Source organism: Arachis duranensis, chromosome 4, assembly GCF_000817695.3.
Source record: "Arachis duranensis cultivar V14167 chromosome 4, aradu.V14167.gnm2.J7QH, whole genome shotgun sequence".
In the NCBI taxonomy this organism is placed as follows: Eukaryota; Viridiplantae; Streptophyta; class Magnoliopsida; order Fabales; family Fabaceae; genus Arachis; species Arachis duranensis.
The window spans coordinates 6,256,769-6,278,720 of NC_029775.3; the positions used below are offsets into that span (position 1 = coordinate 6,256,769).

Consider the following 21,952-nt stretch of genomic DNA (forward strand, 5'->3'; position numbering starts at 1 on the left):
TTCACGAAGATCGGAGACACGGCCAAAGTAAACCTCTTTTGTCTCACGAAGATCAGAGACATGGCCAAAGTAAACCTCTTTCTTAGTCAAAGGTCGCATTGTCATTTTAGAAAAATGACAGAATGAAGTTGATACTTTACTCTAGATAGTTGTTATACTCACGAGTAAGAATATGAAGAACCAATTGTGAAGTTCACAAACTATAGGGGAAGATGAGGAACACATTTAAAACACAAAGAAGAAAATACATAGTCTAGCTATTTTCTCCAATATCAATCCCTTGAGATTTGTAAAAGACAAATCTAGAGATTTCAGCCACATCAATAACCGGACAAGAACTTGTAAACTTTTCAAGATAAAACACTATAAGATTGAGTGATGTTCAAAATCTAATTAAAATTACATAGATTACTCAAGGGCTAACTTTATAGGTATGCAGGTTCAAATGATATGTGCTATCTATTAATTAACCATATGGCCAAAAGCATTAATTCTAACATATAATTATATATAATCCCTATAGATTATAGAATGTAAATTATATAATCCCTATAGATTACAGAACGTTTTATCTACTAAAACTAAAAGGACTCTCAACCCAAAACACTAGCTATACACTACCAATTATCCTTATGTTAGACACCAGAAAATCATTACCCTCAGCTTATATAAACTAACCCCAGGACTTCATTTCGATTTTATATACAAGGTGCTTCCACCTTAAGCTATAATCGATTGGAGGCCAAAGAATTATCATTTAGCTATATTAGATATTCATGCAACTTGCTTCTGCTGCATCAAGTTTTTGTTCTGCAGAATCAAAATGTTGTTCCTTCAACATCAAATCTCCCTCATTGTTCTTTTCAACTTTGTCACCGCCGTCATCATTTTTTTCTGCGTCGCCGCGAGAGACATCCTTTTCATTGTCAATGGTATCAAGTGCCTTCTTACCGTCACCATCAATGTTGTCAGTTTCACCGTCACAACCACCGTCACCAGAGTCAATATCCTCGTCTTCATCGATGGCAGCTAGTGGCTTCCCCAAAGTTACCACTCCCTTCATACTTTCCAGTTCGGGTGCTTCCAAACCGGATAATTCTTGCTCAACCTTTGGAGCAACTTCAACTTTGGGAATCGAGGATGACTTACTTTCTAATATAGCAGAACAACCGGACACAGATCCGTCTACCACAGCAGAATTAGCCGACAGCCCAACACGAGAACTAACATTTGAAGGTAAATGGCTGCAAATGTTAGGCTTTCCAGCTATATCAACCCACCTGTTATCAACCCAATCTCGCGAAATCCGAATGTCCTTCTTCTGGACTGTTAGGAGCCTTTCTTCACCTGCAGAGAAAACCATAACAACAATGATACAGATGCGTAACCCAAAGAAAACCTGATTCAAAAACTCGGGACTGTTCATTGGTGAACCACAGAACAATAGTACAAAATAACGAGAAAAAAAAATGAATATAGACATCCTACCAGGTGTATAAACTTGAAGAGTTCCTACTCCACCAACATCAATGCCAGTTATAACACCTTCCCACCATCCATCACTCCACCAGGCATCCACTGCAGTTCCAATCTCAAAAGCATGATCTGTAGTATCTTTTGGTGGGAATGGTCGCACAGTTAAGCGGCCTGAACACCGCATACCCAGTTTGTCAGGAGCTGCTACTCTAGTTGCAGGGATCCATTCCTACATGAATTACAGTTATGAAAACCATAATCTTACACATGACATAAGAATAGGCACGACTATAGACAAATTCATGAAATTAATGAGCTCAACCAGTGCAAAGCCCAAAAATCTAAAAACTAGCCCTACTATTCCTTCGGTCATCGAACATATCCAGAGTACACACACACAAATAAACAGAGGAAATCTAACCTCTAGCTTGTCTATGTCGTCTGCATCCATAAGATCATCGTACTGGACCTTCAGTTGCCTCTGAGTCGCACTCAAAATTTTACACCTGAACCAGCATCCTCTAATGCCACTATCTTGACAGAGAAACTCGACCTTATCATCGACATTAAAAGACAACTGATGCTGAGGCTTAGGTCCAACAAACTTGATACCCATTGTTTTCCTTGATAGTGTTAATTTCAAACTTGGGAACTTTTGTTCACTCTTTTTCAGAGCAGAGTTTTGCAGGCTAGAAGAACCGTTTTCAAGTACTTGATATCCCTTAGGAATTTTGCCCCTCTTATTGCTCGACCTTAGAGGATTGTCTTGAGCGAAGTCCTCATCATCTTCTGTGTCCAATTTATGACTCTTGGCTTTTCGCTTGGAAACAATAGGATCACCCAAAAAAGAGAGCACGGATTGGTTACTATATCCGCGCAGCTTAGTGAGTGTGAAGGGCTTAAGTTTATTGTTTTTGAACTGCCGAGAGCATATATGGATCTCCGATAATGAGGAATGTAGAATAGCAGACACGCATTTCTCATAATGCTTAGGGGTCAAAACTATTGCAGGGCCATTGACACACTCAGCACTGATCACTTGAACATGAGGTGTTATGAAAACCTCTCCCTCTTGCAGATTCAGCTGTGGAACCACATTCTTAACTTCCCGACCATGGTGAAACCACCGTACCTTAACCTTTTTTTGTTTCTTCTTGTCTTCATACATATCTTCCAGGTAACCTAGATAGTGGTTTTCTTCCTCAGCCATAATATATACAAACGAATGAACCTGAAACAGGAAGAAATTTCTTGAGAATGAAACGCTTAACCCACTCTTTCTCCCCAAGAAACAGACAAGGATAGAAAAGAAGTGTGTGAAATAATTGAGATATACAACATAAATTATTTTCTTACATAAATGGTTGTCCCATTCCTACAAAATCCTGGGTAGTGCTTCAGCTGTTTAGCACAATACCAAGCAACGCCCGACCATTCAATATCTGAACTCTGGAATCTCAATTTCCTTGACATCTGCAGGCAATTAAACAGATCATATCAAGATAGAAAGAAACAATAAACAGACAAACTCGATCAACTGGTTGATTCTATACCAGTTTGTCGGGTAAAGTTTTTTTATGAGCACTGTTTCCAAGCTTGAGAGATTCTAAAGCTTGTGCTGCATCATCCAGCTCAATACCTGTCACACAAACATCTGAGTTTGGTTAGAATATTTCTCCATATCGTTAATAAAAACCAGCATCAGAAATGGCCCAAAGAATTTTAGATAAAAGACCAACAAAAACAACTGCACTTACATACTGGGATTGTGCAGTATGTATAAGGGACTAAATCTTCATCAAAAGAATGTCCTCATACATCATGACAGTTCGAATGTAAACTGGTTTCTAAATGAATCTAGAATGAAATGATACAAGGCCACACCAACAAAGTATCATTTTCATCATTACTACAAAGTCAACAACAAAACGGTGCCCTATCGTAAAATTGTTCATTACATAAAAAACAACAGCAGCAAAGCCTTGTCCCACTAGGTGGGGTCGGCTTGTTCATTACATAAACATAAATAATTTTCCTTTTTATAACAAGATTGTTCGTAGTGGTTAGGAAACAAAATAAGACATCAATCAGTCAAATCAATATATTAATTGTCTTGATAGATCCACATAATTCAAGAAAAGGAAAATTTCCAAGTTATCAAAGGATACCTTGCCATCTCAAATTAATTCAGTCTCCAATCTATAAGAAATGAGGAAACAAAAAGGGCTGACACCACTGTGGGCAAATTAGATTTACTCATCTGTACCCATAGAAGCATAGACCTTGCTCCCGACAACTAGACCCCATGGTCACTAGACAACAACCTTATTGAAAGATACAGCATCAAATCTTTCTTGCCAGATTGATTCATGCTTTAGGCCAAAGTAAAAGATAATTAAAAAAAAAATTGAGCACACAAGACTCACAAAATAGTAGTGCTTGGGAAGCATCAAAATTACAGATCCATATCCATAAAAGCAGAGAGGCTCTGTGGTACAACTAGAATCTAGACAACACAGCAACAGATCACACCAATCTTAAGGCTTTATTCTTAAACAAAAGGAACTAAAATTAAAAAAAAAAGTTTTGATAAAACATAGGAATAAAATCAGAACTGCTCTCGACCGAGAGACTAACAAATTTAAAAAATCACAAAACCTAGCAGTGATGGAAAGGCAATGGAATCAGTCAACAAATTAAACAATACCCATTTCTGTATACTGCGAAAATCCAGTCACTGAATTCCGAGACATCTCGCTGTCACAACTCACTATCCTTTGTTAGTGCGACGGCCTTGATTATATCGAAGAGGCAAAGGAACAGAGGATCATGGTAAGACGAAGTTGTCAACCTCTTGTAGCACCCGGACGAGAGAGGGAGATAGACGGTTTGGTGAAGGAGCACGCTCCAAGTGAGCTAAAACTTGTGACTTAAATGTATTTGGCAGAACGAAATTCACCGCCAAGACCGCTTTAAAGTAGCGCATTAATGGCGTCGAAAGGGACAAAATATCAATAAAAAAACTAGTATTTTCCTATGCGCGAAGGGTTAACAGTCTTGATAGTTTTATTATAAATATTAAATTGCGCACACTCCTTAGAAGGAAGTAACTCACTATAAGGGAACAACTTATCCTATGGACGAATAGTTGCTTCTTTTCCTTTCTGTAGCAACTTAAAAGTGAATTCATACGTCATATTATGGATTCACGTGACATGCATGCAAACGTTCAGTGAGTAGTGGACAAAGGTTAGACGAGATATCTTTGTATTCAGATGTCTTATAATATATTGATCTGAGTAGTTTCTAAACCCTAGAACCAGCTTATTATTCTTAACATTAGTTCCGCCAAGAAGCTGATGCGTTTTCTACCTAATCTGCCTCATAGAGATAAATGTTGATGCTTTAAACCTTTGACAAAACTCAGAATTAACACAACGAAAATGATATGACTTTCCCTTCCTTTCAAACTTCACAAAGACTGCTCCATCATAAGGCCACTGAAATCTCCAAGATAATTCAATCTCAGGTTACATCATAAGTCATACCCTCAAGGAACAGGCCCCTGGGGGGAGGAGAGGTAACGAATATACGACTCTTAAATTAATAGATAAACACGAATAACAAACCAATAACAGGTAATCTCACAATTATTCACGTCCATGAATACAATAACTAGGGGCCACCAAATGGTGCATGGTGACTTTTACTCATCATCTATAACATAGAAATTCAAATTCAAATAGAAAACTTATAAACTTCAAAAAGTTGCACTCAAGATCATAAATAAAACATTTGGATGCAGCACTATTCCAAACTTCCAATGCAACCATCACAAACTACTTAAACTTTGTTGCACGTCGTTGAGAGCCATGAATATCTACGACTCCACGTAAATACGATCTATAACAAGCTACATGAACATGACACACAAGACATTAACTCTATAATTCATACAGCAAGCATGACCATATTCCTTGAAAGGTAAATTCTTATGAAACGATGATTACTCGACGAATAAAAGGAATCCAGATAGCATTCTGATGAAACTACAAGAAAAAGGTCTAGGACCAACCTAAAAAAATAAAGAATCAACGAAGCCTTATCCGCCTCGGCATACACATCATACTTCATGATGAGAATCCAAGAGCAACAGAAGCCATGCACACGATAATTCAATTCAGAGAATACATCCAACCATACATAATCTGAAGCTCTAAACACAGAAATCATACAAGGCCTAAATTACATACAGAATATGCAACACAAATGGAAGTGTTACCTGAATCAGGTGCATGGTTCCTGGAAACCAAACAAGTAAGCCACTCAACGACCTCTCGCCTCGCCCGCCATTTACAAGCGTTGATGGAATGTGCGGATCCATAAGTCTGCAAGAAATGGTCAGGGACAACATACATCATGTGCCTCACACTCCTCTCAGTCCCCACAACAGCAAGAACCGAATTCCCCAATGAATCCTTCAAGTAGAAGTGAATCACACGGTTCCCACGCTCATGGCATATAATCCTCTCCTCCCATGTTAAAAAAGCAGGAGCATCCACCCCAGACATTCTCAATAAACAACCTCAAAAAAAAAAAGGGATATGTCAAACTGGTAATAGGGCTGTTCCTCAACCAAACCAAAATTGAGTTCAGGAATAGAAAACCCTAGGCCTAAAATACCGTCCTCAAACTCAAACCATTAATGAACAAGAAACAAAAGCAACCGACACCACCACCAGCATCACAAAAAAACAAAATCCAAAATAAAACAAACCAAGCCGCAAATAAAAGGCTAGAAATCAGGATTCAACAATGAAGATTCAAAACAAGGGCGAGGATTAAGAGTATGTGCGCGCCGTCCGAAGAACCGGAACTCAAGTCAAACAATGAACCATGCCCCACCTAAGCTTGAACCAAAAACAAAGAAAGAGCGAGTTCAAGCGGAAAATAAGGACAGAAATAATGGCTAAGCTGCATTCATCGTACTGTGTGACCTGAACTGGTACGAGGTTCATGTCAGGAGATGAAGCTGGTGAGGAACTATGATGTGTGAGGGTTGAAGAGAATGCGGGAAAATAAGAGGGACTCAAAGGGGGGTAAGGAAGAAAAAGGTTAAAAAAGCAAACTTTAGCCAGAAAGGAAGAAAGGGTTTGAGGGTTTTGTTAGGTTGAAGCGTTTTGTGAGGGAATGGGGAGGTTTTGGAGCGGAAGAATGGAAGAAGACCAATGTGAGAAAAAGGGTTGTTTTGCTGCAAGGAGCTCCACTGCAGACTCAGTGATGGAGCCAAGGGCATTTTGGGAAATCCATAAAACCAAATGTTCATTTTACTCATTTTTCATCATCATGCTGACTCATTCATTCATCACTGTTTCATACAACCAACATGTCACTCAAATAAAATTCACCTTAACCCTTTCAAATTATCTTTTATTTAATTTTAATCCATTGTCTGTCAATATAAAATATTCCAATTAATACTTAGATTGATCTTTTAAGTAATATTCCTATCTTAATCTGCTTTTTTTATTTTAATTTATTCAATTTAATTTAATAATTTATTATTTGTATTAATTATTGCCTTATTTTTCTCATAAAGTCATTTAATGAGGTATTGAGATAAATTGATAATTGTCTTATTAAATTTTTTTATCATTATGTAAAATGATAATTGATTTTTTTTACTTTTATTTATTTTTTGAATTCTTTAAAATTTTAATCTTAATTTTTTTAAGGATTTTAAACGCTTTTTAGAAAGCAAATTGAAATAAAAATGTTCAATTATCACGTTAACAAGTTTGAGTACCAAGTTTGAGTACCAATGTTTGAGTACCAAGTGCTACGATCCAGAAGTAACCTATGTCATATTTCCAAAAAAAGTTCGATTATCAAATTAAAAGACTCAATCAAATAAATTGACATTTTGAATATCAAATTAAAGTGCGAATATATTTCTAAATACTAATTTAATTATTAACTAATTTTATACATATATCTAAATAGAATATTATATGAATAATAATTATCTTTACATTGATTATATAAATAATTATTTTAAAAATAATGTAATTACATAATTATATAAAATATTTTAGATTCAATTATCATAGCTAATGATATAGTTTAAAGAAAGTAAATATGTATAATACAATAATAATCATATTAATACTAAAAATTAATTATTAACCGGCCATTATAGAAATATATAGTTAGTATTTATAAAAATATCTCATCATATCATTAAAATATGTTTAATTATTATATTATACAATATTTAATTATTTTAATAGTTTATATTTTGTTAAAAAAATATTACACAAAAAAGTAATTATTTAGTGTTGTTTTATATTCATAAATATCTTTACATGTCATATAATTGTTTTTTATATTTATATTATTTTTAAACAGAGATGCGTACGTAGTCCTTTTTGTTGTAACTTTTAAGTGATAAGAAAGAAAGATGCATTTCCTAAATTTAGGAAACTCTGATTTTGGACTTTCTGAATATATAGGATGAGCATTGAGAATGGATATTTTTTTAAATTTGTTCTTCTTAAATAATATTATAAAGTTTTATTTCTATCAAACATTTTTAAGTTTAGCCAAAAAATAAATGTGGAAAGATATATAACGTTTGGTGAAGAGATAGATATTGAAAAACTGAGACTGAGAAAAGTTTTAGTATTTTGTTTGGTGTAAAATGAGAGACAAAAATTGAAACAAAAATAAAATTCTAATTTAATTTGCACAAAAAATAAAATTGAAATTAATTAATTAAATGAGAGTATTTTAGATATAAAATATTATTAAAGTTTCAGTTTCTGTTTCTAAAAATATTAGTTTCCTGTGTCTCTACATTTTGGAAGCACTGAAATACTGAAATTTTTAAAATAAAAACAGAAATTTTAGTACCAATTTCTGAACCAACAAATATAATATTATATCTCAATCTCTCAGTCTCTGTCTCAGTACTACAAAACAAACGCTACCTAACAAATTACACCTAACAATATGAATTGAGGGGGAAAAAAGTGGAGATGTCCATTTTTGTAAGAAGGGTGGAGGGGAGGCATATTCGAGTGGTGCTCATTGAGATCGTGTGCACATGTACTTGTGGACACGTGGCATTGTCCCCGTGACGTTTGAAATGGATTCGTGATTGGTTCTTGTTTTAAACTACATCGATTCAAGGATATACCTTCATGTGCTTCTACTTATACATGTAGTTTGTACTTAGATAGGATTATTTATGCAAAAGTTTCAAATAAAACATGATTCACCTTCGGATCTTCCTTTACTCTTTACGATGTCGTTTAGAGCCTTTTCTTTTTTCCATAACTTGATCCAAGTAAATTTAAGTGTTATTTTAACAAGTGTTGTAAGGATATTAATAAAAAATATTATAAGAGAAAATTTGTATTAAAAATTGACAAAAATATTGTGATAGCTAATATCTTAAGAAAGTTTTTAACTAAATTTTAATTAGGGTGAAAAAGTATATTTTATTGAAATGATGTTTAACGCAATGCCATGTTCTCTCCTCATTCCTATATATATCTAGACGGGTTGAATGAGCATTAGCCATTAATATATTTTGTTTGACTCAATTCACACACCACAGCAGCGTCTTTGTTCACCAAAATTCTCTTATAAGTACTTCAATAAAATTTGGTGGATTGGGCTCTAGAGAATATCACTTTTATAGGTAAGTGAGAAACTGAGAATCGCAAATTCGCAATGGTGAATCTCTCTCTCATAAGCATTTCTTTTTATTGAAAAAATAATAAATAATGAGTAAATGATTAATTTAAAAAAAAATAAATTAATTTTAAATAAAATTTAATTATATTTATTTTTTTAAAATTTTAAATTAGTCACATTAGTCTTTTTGTTATTGATCACGTTAAAATTTATTAATATAACACATTAAATAATACTACTGTTAGCACAAAAGTTTGACAAATTGTATAATTCAACCATAATAAAGCAAAATATTAATTATATTATATATAATATAAGTCGAGTCGAAAATGCCCTAGATCGAAATTAATTAATAAAATGTGGTTTAATTCGGCACATGGTAAAAAATGTGAAGGTAAATAGGTGGTGACCAATGTAATGAAAAAGGAGAAGATGTGGGGTATTCAGTTTGAAGAACAACGTATTTTATGATCAAGATAATGTCGCGGATTGTAAGAATTAAAAAAAAAAAAGGAAAATTAAATCATGGATAAAAAAGAAACATTTAGCAATTTATCATTGTGATCTATAAACAGAAAAAATTTAGACAAATTAAGAGATTTTAATATAAACACTTTATAGTTACATTAAAATTCTGCAATTTTTAAGTCATACTAACGTTAAAGAGAATCATAAAATATAAGTGCATTTAAATGTCTAAGATTAACTTTTAATTTATTTTACCGTTTTATTTTCTTCAAGTATTTTGCTTTCTTTTCATTTCTATTTTACTTTCTTATTTATTTAAAGTTTTTACTTATCTTTTATGACTCCATTTGTTATAATCATTTGCATCATTTTTAATTTGTATTGAGTATTTCATACATGACATATACAAGTGATTTAGACACACTTATAAATTTCAGATTGAGTTTTCTCTTTTAAAAAGAATCATATTTATTCTTTAAATTAAAATCTTAATACAAGTTTAATTTGACATCTTATCCAAATTAACAAAAATCAAACAAAATAACTATCATAAATTAAAAAATCTTGATGTATTGAAAATTTTCAATTAAATTAATTTAATTTAATTTTATAAATTTATTATATTAAAACAAAATAAAATTTTTTACTGATTTTTTAGGATAATTTTAGTAAAAAATCCTATTTAACATATAAAATATGATACATTAAAGAAATATAAGGTAGCAATTACGGTCTAAAGCTATCTTAATTAATAGAATATTAAATTGATAAATATAATTACCCATTAGAATAAGCAAGGACATGATTAGATGAGTTTAGCACCGCATTTTGAGGAATGAAGCAAGAATGGATAGGGACAATGAAAATGAGTGGGTTCCACACAATTGGAGTCAATTTACCACTCACCATTGAGGCCTCCAAACAAATATGAAACAAGATAAGGTATAAAGGTAGGTATATGCATAGGTATTTGTAATTGTCAACAGTAAATTTATTTCCATCCACAACCACAGCAATATGAACAATACCACTAAGGTCATTAGGGTGCTCATCGTGTGTACTTTCATATTAGTACTCCCATGTCAACCGCCAAATAATTCAAAGACCACAAACATCTATTGCACCTTCAATTTAGTTGGATCATGCCATCATAATATTATGATTTCAAATGCTTATTTACCTAAACAAACTTGAGAAAAAAATAACCACAACAGCTATCACTTTTTTTTTAATATACAATATTATGCAACAACTCTATTTAAGTATGACTGGTAATTCATATTCTATCCGCGGGTAATCAATCCGATTCAATCCGTTCGGATAGGGTAGGTTACCCGACTCGCTGGGGATAGGATAGAGTAGGATCCGGGTATGCCTGCGAGTAGGATAGGATACGGGTTTAGGACGTACCTTACTCTATCCTACTTGCACCTCATATATAACACATTTTATAAAAATTAGCTATATATAGTGAAGGAAGTAAGAATTGAACCCATAACCTCCCTTATGTAATGACTTACAACAAGTGAATAACCACTAAAATTAGTTAGTTAATTTAATAATTTAGAGCATTAATTTATTATTTTTATGTTATTAATATGTATAAATTTATTAATATGTATAAATTTAAAATGATTGAATTTTATATTTACTTTAAAAAAATTTGATATTTCTGCGGATAGGGTAGAGTATGGTAGGGTTTAGAATTTTAGAGTACGGATAGAGTAGGATAGAGTTTTAATAAAATTTTCAACTTACGGTTAAGATAATCCTATCCTATCCTACCATTGCCAGCCCTATTTAAGGGTGGATCGCTATATGATTCAATATTTCGACACTTATTTAAATAAATGAATAAATTGATCACTTAAATAATTCAAGTTAATTCAATAATTATGACAACAATGAGCATGAAACTTATAATATTTGTATCGTTAATTATTTAACTACGTATAAAGTAATGCTTACTATACATTCTATATGATGAGGAGCATATCTTTTATATTTGATGAATAAAAGTATTATTTTCTTTAAATCAATTATGCATAATTGTAAAAGGTTAGGATTATTTTTGTCCGTTGACACAGAAAATGTGTCCCTAACAATTTAGGGTGTGTCTATGGTGTTTTTTTGTTTTGTTTTATGTGGATGCACTGTGTTTTTGTTTTGATTCATGAAGTTCAAGTAATGTCAACAAACGGATCCATATTTTTCTCAGTTTTGATCAAGGTTGCAATGATGGATCCACTTTCAAAAACTTTGTACCTAAGGCCCACATTAATTTTTGAAAGCATACGATATATTTTCTACTGCTCTCACTTATATATGGGCTATCAGTCCAAACTAAAAAAAAAGAGAAAACACTTTCTTATCATACAATGAATAATTGAGCAAAAAGAATAAAATTTTTTGATGATGAGAGAGAGGGGTTCCTTTACTTCCCCTATTGTAGCCCCGTTTTTGTACAAATAAAAACAATATTTTGTTTCATATTCAGACAGAAAATAAAAAAGAGAAAACAGCGCCTTCTTATCATGCAATGCGTAATTGAGCAGAAATTGGTCAATTTATTCAACAATTGACAGAAAAAACAAAACATATAATTAACCTTTTACTTTTAAAAAATATCAACAAAACATATTATAATATACTATTTCAATCACGGATTTTTGTCAGCAATTGTGACGTTGTGATCTAAAATCTTTTCCGGTTTAATGGCCAATCCAATATTTGAAAATTTTACTTTTATTTGTACCATGAACTTAATTAAAATAAAAAAAGCTATCTTATTTAGGAAGCAATCTATTACAGCACAGGTAATTGATATATCTGCAAGATTCACGGTAGCTCAATACTTATACACGCAACTCTCCAATCATTGATTACAAACATTAGGTAAAAGAAGAGTTAAACTCTAAAGTAGTCTCTAAGATTTATGGATTGTATTGATTTAGTTTTTGATTTATCAATTATATTGTTTATGTTTTTGAATTTATTAAAAATAAATTAAATTGGTTCCTCATTACATCTCTGACCAATTTGCCTGCTGTCGACAGTGATATAATACTGAAATAGCAAATGAGTGCCATACTGTCGTTTTACTTTTGGTGCTAAAATAAAACCTTATTAGAACGACATCGTTTGACAAATTTTGGAGAACTAATAATAAATAACTTCAACGTCTTCTTCTTTGGAATATCAACGTTCCGCATTATGAAATCTTCAGTCCTGACTACTGTCTAGGATTTGAAGGGTGAAATCATTCGACTTCGTAGAGTTCGCTCATACTCTGATATTCGTGTGAGATTATTGTCGTTGACGAAAGGAGAAAGATTTCTTCGCGAACACACAAAAGTATGTCTGTACTGGAAAAAAATAATGCTTTTCAAGTCAAAATTATGTGTCATTGTGTCTGTGTGGTCAGAATTTTATGTAGGTTGATAAAAATTTAAAGTTATTCATTATCTGCTAGAATTTTTGTGGACAGTAAAATTTTTTTTTCATACTCTGTTTTTTAATGCAATCTTATTTGGGTTGGTTAATTGATGTTTCTAGATTTTTTGTTTGTGGTTGAGTGTCATAGTTTGTTGTTGTATGTGTGAATATATTTGTTTTATTCTTCAATTTATTTTTTTTCATAATGCAGATAGAGACTTTGATAGATATTATGTTCCATCATGAGAAACATTTAAAAAGAATGATGATGAAATACTAATGTACTCATCGAACAATAGAACTTGCTTAGGAGATTTAGATAAGGATACATTAGATGTCTTCTTCGTAAGAAATTATTATAAGGAGTTTGGGTATAATAAGGTAGTTCAGTGTTGGTGGCTGCCTCCGAAAAGGAGTTTAGAAGGTGGACTGAGAGTTCTTACAAGTAATGATGAGTTCAGAAAAATGTGCTTTCATACATAGAGGAATGATAGAGTTATTAATGTGTATTTTGAACATGAAGTGTCCACACCAGAATTACTAGTAGGGAAGAAAGTTGTGATAAGTTTTGATGATGAAAAAAAATATTCTGGTGAGGAAGACTTGGTGAGCAAGAAGAACACAAGTGAGGGTCCTAAATCTAATGCTAATACCTCCAACCCAGTTACTAGAACCGAATCCAGAATCCATTTCATTTCTCAACCCAAGCCATGCTGATACAAATGCCAATCTAAGTCTATCCCTAATCCTATCCCAAATCCTCCTAAAATCAACTCTGACCCTATTCCAAATATTGCTAATGTCAAGAGTTCATCACCGTTTTTGTGTGTGGCACTTGTGGAGAAATTTCAACAAATAATGAAAAGACCTTGAGTTGAGAGGACTTCTTTAAAAATATGCCATATCAACAACATTTCAAGATTTCATTGACAATCTAAACAAGATTAAGAGGGTGAATGAGGAGACTTAGACTTATCTCAACTAGGGCTGGAAGTGAGTCGAGCTGAGTCGAGCTAGACCCGACTCACGAAAATTGATCTTGGCTCACGGCTCGACTCATTAACAATCGAGCTTATTTCTTAAACTCAAGTTTGACTCACCAAAAGCTATATATATATATATATATAATCGAGCCAACTCACGAGCTAATGAGCTGAGCTTATCCAAACTCAAGCTCGTCTTATTTAATTTATGAGCTCAATTTCAGGCTCAAGCTTGGTTCACCAGCTCACGAGTTTAGCTTATCGAGCTGTTAACGAGTCGAGCTCGAGCTGGCTCATGAGCTGGCTTGACTCACTTCCAGCCCTAATCTCAACAAATGGCCTAAAAAGTCATGAACAAAATCACAATTCAGCCATAATCTAAAGTTGGATAACATTTGCAATAACACCTATGAAATTTTCAACGCAAGAATCAAAGAAGCAAGAAGCAAGCCCATCATCACATTACTTAAAGAGGTGAGAATGTTTGTTATGAGATCCACCGCAAAGAATAAGGTAAAGCTGGCCAATCATGTTAGCAAATTTCTCTTGTAATTCAAAGTCGCTTAGAAAAAGTCAGAAAAGAATTAAAGAATTGGTCCCTATCTAAACCAACGATAAAGATTTTGAAAAATTTGAAGTATATGACCATCCAACAAATATGGTAGTGAATCTTAGAAAAAAATTATATACTTGCCAATTCTAAATGTTAACTGGTAACGTTTAAAATTTATTGTTACTTATTTTTTAAAATTTGTGTATTAATTATTTTGTTTGTGTAACTAAATATAGGTATTCTCTGTTCATGTTTATACTGTCCTTGTAAGGGTGAACAAAGGACCAAAAGACTTTTGTCATAACTTGATAACTATAAATTCATATATGAATTTAGTTTTGATGCATAGTTAGTATAAAATAATTTTATATATGCATTTAATTACGTAATATTATATTAATAAAAATAATTATTTTTTATATTGATTATTTAAATAATTATTAAAAAATAAATATAATTATACAATTATATAAAATTATTTTATATGTTAATATATTAAATTATATAAATTATATAACAAAGTTAAGTTGCATTGCATTGCAATTTGCAAGATGACCGCCTTAATTGATTGGCGTGGATTATGTAAGGAACGAGGCATTTGTGTTAATACATACGGAGTGAATTATGTAGTAACAATGCAATTAACTTATAAGTCATCGTTAGATTTTTTTTTCCCACTAAATTACTAAGTAAATAATTGAAATTTGCAGCAGATCCAGATAAATATATTCATTAGTAAACAGTTTTTTTCGGACACTACACAATTATTCTTTGTTTAAAATCAAGGTTGTGAGAACTAGATCGATTATTGAACCGAATAAGTGATTGGTTTAATGGTTTAATGGTTCAATCGAAATGGAACCGTGATCGAATCAGTTTAATTAAATATACAGTAAAATTATAAAAAAATTCAATATATAATCAAAAATTGAATATAGCATTTAAAAATTAAACAAATTTTCAACTAAATAAAGGCACTACTCATTAATAATCATAATCATTATTAAATATTCCATTGTTTCCATCATAAAGATAACCCATATTACAAAATTGAATATAACATTCAAAAATCCAGAATTACAGAATTCAAAATCCAAAATATTCTATATAACATTCAAAATAAAAAATAAAAACTAAAAAGCAGATTTTGAGTGGACATCAAATTGCAAAAGAGCCTTTTGTACTTTCTGTAACAAACAAATCACACACTTATCTTCAATTGAAAACAAGATCATTCATTCATAATAAGATCATACATTGAAAATTCTTCTTCCAATATCAAATCAGAGATAAATCCAGTTGAAGAGCACAAATATCTCAATTGCATATTGACACATTCATTCCCAGAAAAGTACCACCAACAACTCATAATTAGAAGAATTAGAAAAAATTAGGAACCAACAACTCAAAAATCAGAATTAGTATATTTATTAGAATCCAAAAACTTCTCAGCATCCAAAGCCATTCAAAGCCAAAGAATCCAAAAACCAAAGAAAAAAAAGCAATGATCATAATCAGCACCAAGTAAACTAACACAAGTGTTCAATATTAGCTAAGATCAATTATTTGGTATTCTTCAACCCAATTAAGACATTCCCATATAAAGCACAATGCTAAGGAAACTAACAATAAGTCATATATGCTACTAAGCAAACTTAACACAGGTTCATATAACATAGAATTCCACATCTCCAAAAGAATAATAGAGTGAAGTTTTAGGGCTTTTCAACAATTTTCTAGTCTGCAGGCTATGGCTGAGGCTATGTATTTCGCAACATTGACATAGCGAGCAAGCTTATCAGTTTTCTCATCCAGAATTTCAACTGAAAACTCTTCTTCCAGTATCAAATCAGAGCTAGATCCAGTTGAAGAGCACAAGTATCTCAATTGTGTATTGACACATTCATTCCCAGCAAAGTACCATCAACAACTCAGAATTAGAAGAATTAGAAAAAAAATCAGCAACCAACAACTCAAAAATCAGAATCAATATAACAAAACTTAACAAAACTCAGAAATCAAAATCAATATAACAAAAGTTTTTAAGTTTAACTAATTTTACTCGGAAACAAGCCAACAGCGAGTAAATTAAATCAGAATTTAAAAAAAGTAGCACAAAAATAACTCAAAAAATTACCAATAATTAACCCAGAAGACAGAACAAAATAACAACAATGAACAACGAAGACAATTAACTCAGAAAACAACTAATTAACCCATAAAAAATCAACAATCAACATAATTAAATCCAGAAAAATAGTAATTAACCCCCAAAAATGAAACTGAAAAAGCAGTAGAGGGATGGAGGCTTACCAACGATGACAGTGACTATGCTACGAGAAAGAGAGAGAACAGAGACGAAGCAGAAAAACGTCGACGAGAAGCGAACGTGCGTGAGCGACGGCGATGAGAGAAGTCCACGACTGAGTTGAGGCGCGTCGGTGAGAGCCATAAACGAACCAAACTTAACGAAACAGAAAAATCAGCAACTCAGGGCCGACGACGACGACTGGCTTGACATTTGAGAGGGCCGAGCAGACCTTCTAGAGGGCTATCACTGTCGGCGGCGAGAGTGGCGGGGGCCGGCACGCATTCTAGAACTTGAAGGTGGCTGCAGCTCTGCTAGGATTTCCTAAGTTCGTTTGTGAATTGTGAGAGCAAGGTTTTGAAAACCGGACCGGTCATCAAACCGTTCTAATCACTGGTTTACTAGTTCATTGGTCTAACCGGTTCAACCGGTGGTTCAATCGAAAAAATTGTTTTAGAATAAAATAATATATAAATTATAAATAAACATCCTAAAATATCTTCCAAATTTAAAATACTACACAAAAAAATCAACCAAAAAGGATTTCAGATTAACCAAATTAACTTTGTGATGAAGTACCAGAAATTTAATGGATTTCAGACTAATAACATTTACTTTTTTCATATTTACAGATGATATTAAATTCCGTATACATATACTATATATGGGTTTACTTTTTATTTTTTGGACCGAGTATTAAAAGCATTAATTATCACACACTGCACTCTTTTCTGCTACTGTTTATTTAGCTTAGCCAATAGCACTCTCAAGTTTCAATTCGTCTACCAATTAGCAGTGATTTTCTAATAAAAAGTCAAAAGCCAATTAGTTGTTTTTGGTCTTTTATCATGTATGTAAGTATGTTAATTAACAGGGACAAAGCAAGGTTCTGAATAACAAAATTGTTAGCACAAAAATTAATAAAGATTAATACAAATAAACATAAGACTGATTATAATGAACAAGTAATAATTTCACAATTTTAACATGGCCTGAAGTGATCTTAGTGGATGATCATGAACAAACTCTACTAAAAAATAGGATGAAAAACAAAAAAGAAAGGAAAACTTGGAATGCTAGAACACTGTAATTGCTATTTAGAAAATCAATATAGTAACAATGTTATTGAGTTTGCACATATATGTTCAAGACTCATCCCAAGACTCCTTTTTAACAAAACTAATCTCAATTGATATACCAAATATATATTTCCTATAACTAACAGAACTTAATTTTACTAAGTGATTTCACTATCTTTTGTACCCTTTATCAAGTATAAATTAACTAATTTAGTTAATACACAGCTCCAAATACAGCAAGTAATCTGCTTCATACACTCCTCAATAACAGTGAACTATGCTTCATAAACAACTCAAATTGTCAAAATCAGATTTCAAAAAATGCATAATTTATCAAGCATGGTAAAGCTAAGTTCTCAAACAAAATTTTAATTGAACACAAAATCACAACATAACAGAGCACAAAATATAGCAGAGTATATCACAACAGCATGGAGCAAAGCTAATCAATAATCAATTAAACATTTAATAATCAATCAATCATTCAATAATCAATATAATATCTGAACGAAAAATAAAAACAGAAAGAAAAACAAGCATTAGCAGTGAGCAGAGAAGCCATTGCCTTCTTCGATCTGAGCAGTCTGGGCAGAGTATGAGGAAAAGTGGTTGAGCGCGATGGACGACGGTGACCAAGTGACAAGCACGATGACGGACAGCGGCAGAAGCGTGGCTGAGCAGAGGTACACCAGACGACGGACACGGAGAACGAGGAAGAAACTGTGATTGGTGAATGAGGAGAGGAGTTGGAGACTTGGATCACGACGACGACGACCAGACAAGGACAGAAGCTCCTGAGCGCGACGGATGGCGGCGGAAGCTATTGTAAGCTAGGGTTTCTTTTTGGGGGAAGATAGCTTCGTTTAAGAGAGTGAGAGTTGAGAGGAGTTAGAGTGAACAGAGGTTGGAGAGCTCAAGAACGACGATGGCGCAACGGACGGCGACAGTGTCTCCTTCCTTGCAGCGGCGGTGGAGGCTACTGCTAGGGTTTTGTTTTTTGTTTGAAAGTGAGTTTGAGAGGAGGAGGAAACTGAACGCTGAACGCTTTCCTTTTTGTTTTTATCCAAAACCCAAAACGGCACCGTTTCAGCAAAACCGGCCGGGTCCTGGTTCGGCCTGACTGGCCGGTTCAACAGGTTTTAGGCGTTTTTAAATTTAACGGTTTTATAAGTTAAACCAAACCGTAATGAGTTTCGGTTTGTGGTTTAACCGGTCGAACTGGTCGGTCTGATCGGATTTTCAGAACCTTGTGTGAGAGAGAACTGAGAAGAGTGTGCTTTTTGTTTCTTGCTTTTTTTTAAATATATATAGTAACGAACCGGGAAGCCCAAAAACTCGACCGGTTCATATGGTTCGCTGGTTACTCGTCGGTTTAACTATTTTTTTCTTCAGTTTTTTGCAGGTCGGTTTTCAGCATCAATCGGACCGACTAAATGATTGGTTCCCGGTTAATCTAGTCAAACTGGCCAGTTCGATCCGATTTTTAGAATCATATTTAAAATAACATTTATTCTGAGACATAATTATTAATCTTTTTGATTAAGATTAAATTTAATATAATAAAATAATATATTTTTTAAAAAATAATTTATTATGTTTATTATTTTAAAATTTAAACTGATAAAAAAAACAAGCACGTAGGTGCAAACTTTGAGATGGATACATGGATGCATGATGAAGTGTTTATTGTTTATGGTGCACGTTCAAAGCGGCGTAGCTTGCAAGCGGATGATGAGGCGGCCTGAATTAATTGAGCCGTGTACTTGTGAGTGTGGACTCCATCCCTGGCCAACAGCTGAAGGATGTAGATGGTGTCAATGGGGGATACGTCTGCTACGCAACTAAGGAGTCGTTCTAGCTTCAGATTCGCCTTAGATCTCTTGTTATGCTCTTTCACTGCCAAAATCGCCATCTCAATCACCCAAGCTTCCTCCACGTTCAAAATCATAGGAGACTTATATACCACAGGCCATGCTGTGACGGTGGCCAAGGAGGAGTAACAGAGAGAATCCAAGAGGAAGAGGAACAGCATAATATGGCAATAACTTCTCATGCTACCTTCCTTTGATGAAACTGTGAATGCCATGTATATATATATGAGACAAGGTTGTTGCCTCTTCAATCCATTTATGAGATATAATTTTGATTTGCCCTAACACTTCCTTAAAAGTCATAATTATGAAATAGGAATAATGACTTTGTAAAATAATAATCTTGAATAACCACTGATCCACAGAAATGTTCTATAATTTTTTCTGTGGGGACATTATTAGTACTATTCAAGTTTATATTTAGTTAATAATTTTGTTGCATTCATCTCGTTAAACTTTGGCACCAACATTTTATTGGCCACCACTCATATAAACACGGCAAGAATATTTTTTTAAAATTATTTATTTAACTGCATTTAAAAAATGTGTTTTAAGAAACATGGATTAATAATAAAGACATAAATTATGAATAAAATTAAATCAATAAATAAATTACAAAAATAATTAAATTATCTAAACTAATAAACCAAAAATTAATGATTTTAACTAATATTATTTAAATAAATTTAAATTTTTTAATTAATATAAAATAAATTTTTAATATCAATTTTACATTTAGTTTTTTCAAGAATTCAAAATAAATAAAAATTATTAGACTAAAAATGGAACAGATTAGCAATAAAATTTTTTTAAACAAATTAAAAAACTAGTATTATAGCTAAAATAACTAACGATTTAAAAAATATAATAATATTTTTAATTTATGAAAGGTGTCAAAAAATTAATACATGACAATTTATTTAATGGATGATATCAAACATCCTTATTTAAAGGCACTTTAAATATCTTTGCTTGAGTCTTCGCTTATTTTATTATCAATAATTTATCTATCATATCTATCATATATTACTAATTTTACAACTAAAATATGTCACATGTCACTTTTTCATTGCAATTGAAATCAAATTTTATCTTTCAAAATTAAAGAATTATCTTCATTTCTCTATCTCTCTTATTCTTTTACCCACTCTATTTCTCTTATATATCATAATCATTGACTAATAATTACAAAGTTGACAATCAAAATATGAAATATTACATTCTGTAATTGCAACTAAAATTAATTTAAAATTGAAATTGAAATTGTTGAAATATAACTATACTATATTACTAATTTAACAATAAAAATATATCATATAATACTCTCTCATTAAAATTAAGTGAAAATATTTTCTTTCAAAATCATTGAATTCTCTTCCTACTGAAAGATACCAAAGGATAATTGAAACTAGAGTCAGTAAAAAAAACGGAAAAAAAGAGAGTTGAAAATAGAGTTGCATATAAGTTGTATTGTTGTGTTTTCTTGAATGAATGATAACAGAGTAAATGATAGAGTACATAAGGTACATATGCACAGTTACAAGTGTAACAGTTCAGCGTTCTAAACCAGATTAGAATATAACTAAATAATAGATTAAAGTCATTTCTACACACTTCTACATACTTCTTTTATAATTCTATCTCTTTTATTTTCTATCTTCAAAATTTTCTTCGAGGATGACAGGTTGCTAGGACACTGCACTATAAGCTTTTCTCTTAGAAGGAGAAAAGAAGTTGAAGGAAGGGTATTGGTAAAAGTATCTGCAATTTATACAAAGCTAGGAACATGCATTACTTGAACCACCTTACTTGTGACATAGTCTCTCACAAAGTGAAAATCAATTTCAAAATGCTTTGTTTTATAATGTAGGATAAGGTTTGCAGCTAGTAACACAATACTTTGATTGTCACAGTAGGCAATAGGAAAAACTATTAGATGAAATTGCAGCTCATTGAGCAATCTTTTGACCCAAATTAATTTTGCAACTAAGTCAGCCAAGATTCTATACTCAGCTTCCGCGCTTAACCGAACCGATTTTCTATCATGAGGATTAGGCATGGCAAAAATCTCCGGTGGG

The 21,952-nt window shown here is 32.4% G+C and overlaps 2 protein-coding genes across 3 annotated transcripts; both read right to left on the minus strand.

Annotated features, from left to right (window-relative positions):
* Positions 1–487: 487 nt before the first annotated feature.
* On the minus strand, positions 488–6,785 carry LOC107482911 (uncharacterized). Of its 2 annotated transcripts, none has more exons than XM_021139943.2 (6): positions 5,759–6,785; positions 3,030–3,130; positions 2,833–2,949; positions 1,898–2,707; positions 1,489–1,705; positions 488–1,347 (listed from the first exon to the last, which is right to left on the minus strand). In XM_021139943.2, the coding sequence occupies exons 1-6, from the start codon at positions 6,045–6,047 to the stop codon at positions 767–769; spliced, it is 2,115 nt and encodes a 704-aa protein (XP_020995602.1). In that variant the 5' UTR covers positions 6,048–6,785; the 3' UTR covers positions 488–766. The 2 variants fall into 2 exon arrangements, with proteins under 2 accessions (XP_020995602.1, XP_015958983.1); XM_016103497.3 differs by having other exon boundaries at positions 3,030–3,115; positions 5,759–6,784.
* Positions 6,786–19,693: 12,908 nt separating this feature from the next.
* Positions 19,694–20,089, minus strand: LOC107482821 (uncharacterized). The gene has a single exon (XM_016103416.1). The coding sequence runs from the start codon at positions 20,087–20,089 to the stop codon at positions 19,694–19,696; it is 396 nt and encodes a 131-aa protein (XP_015958902.1).
* Between the last annotated feature and the right edge of the window lie 1,863 nt (positions 20,090–21,952).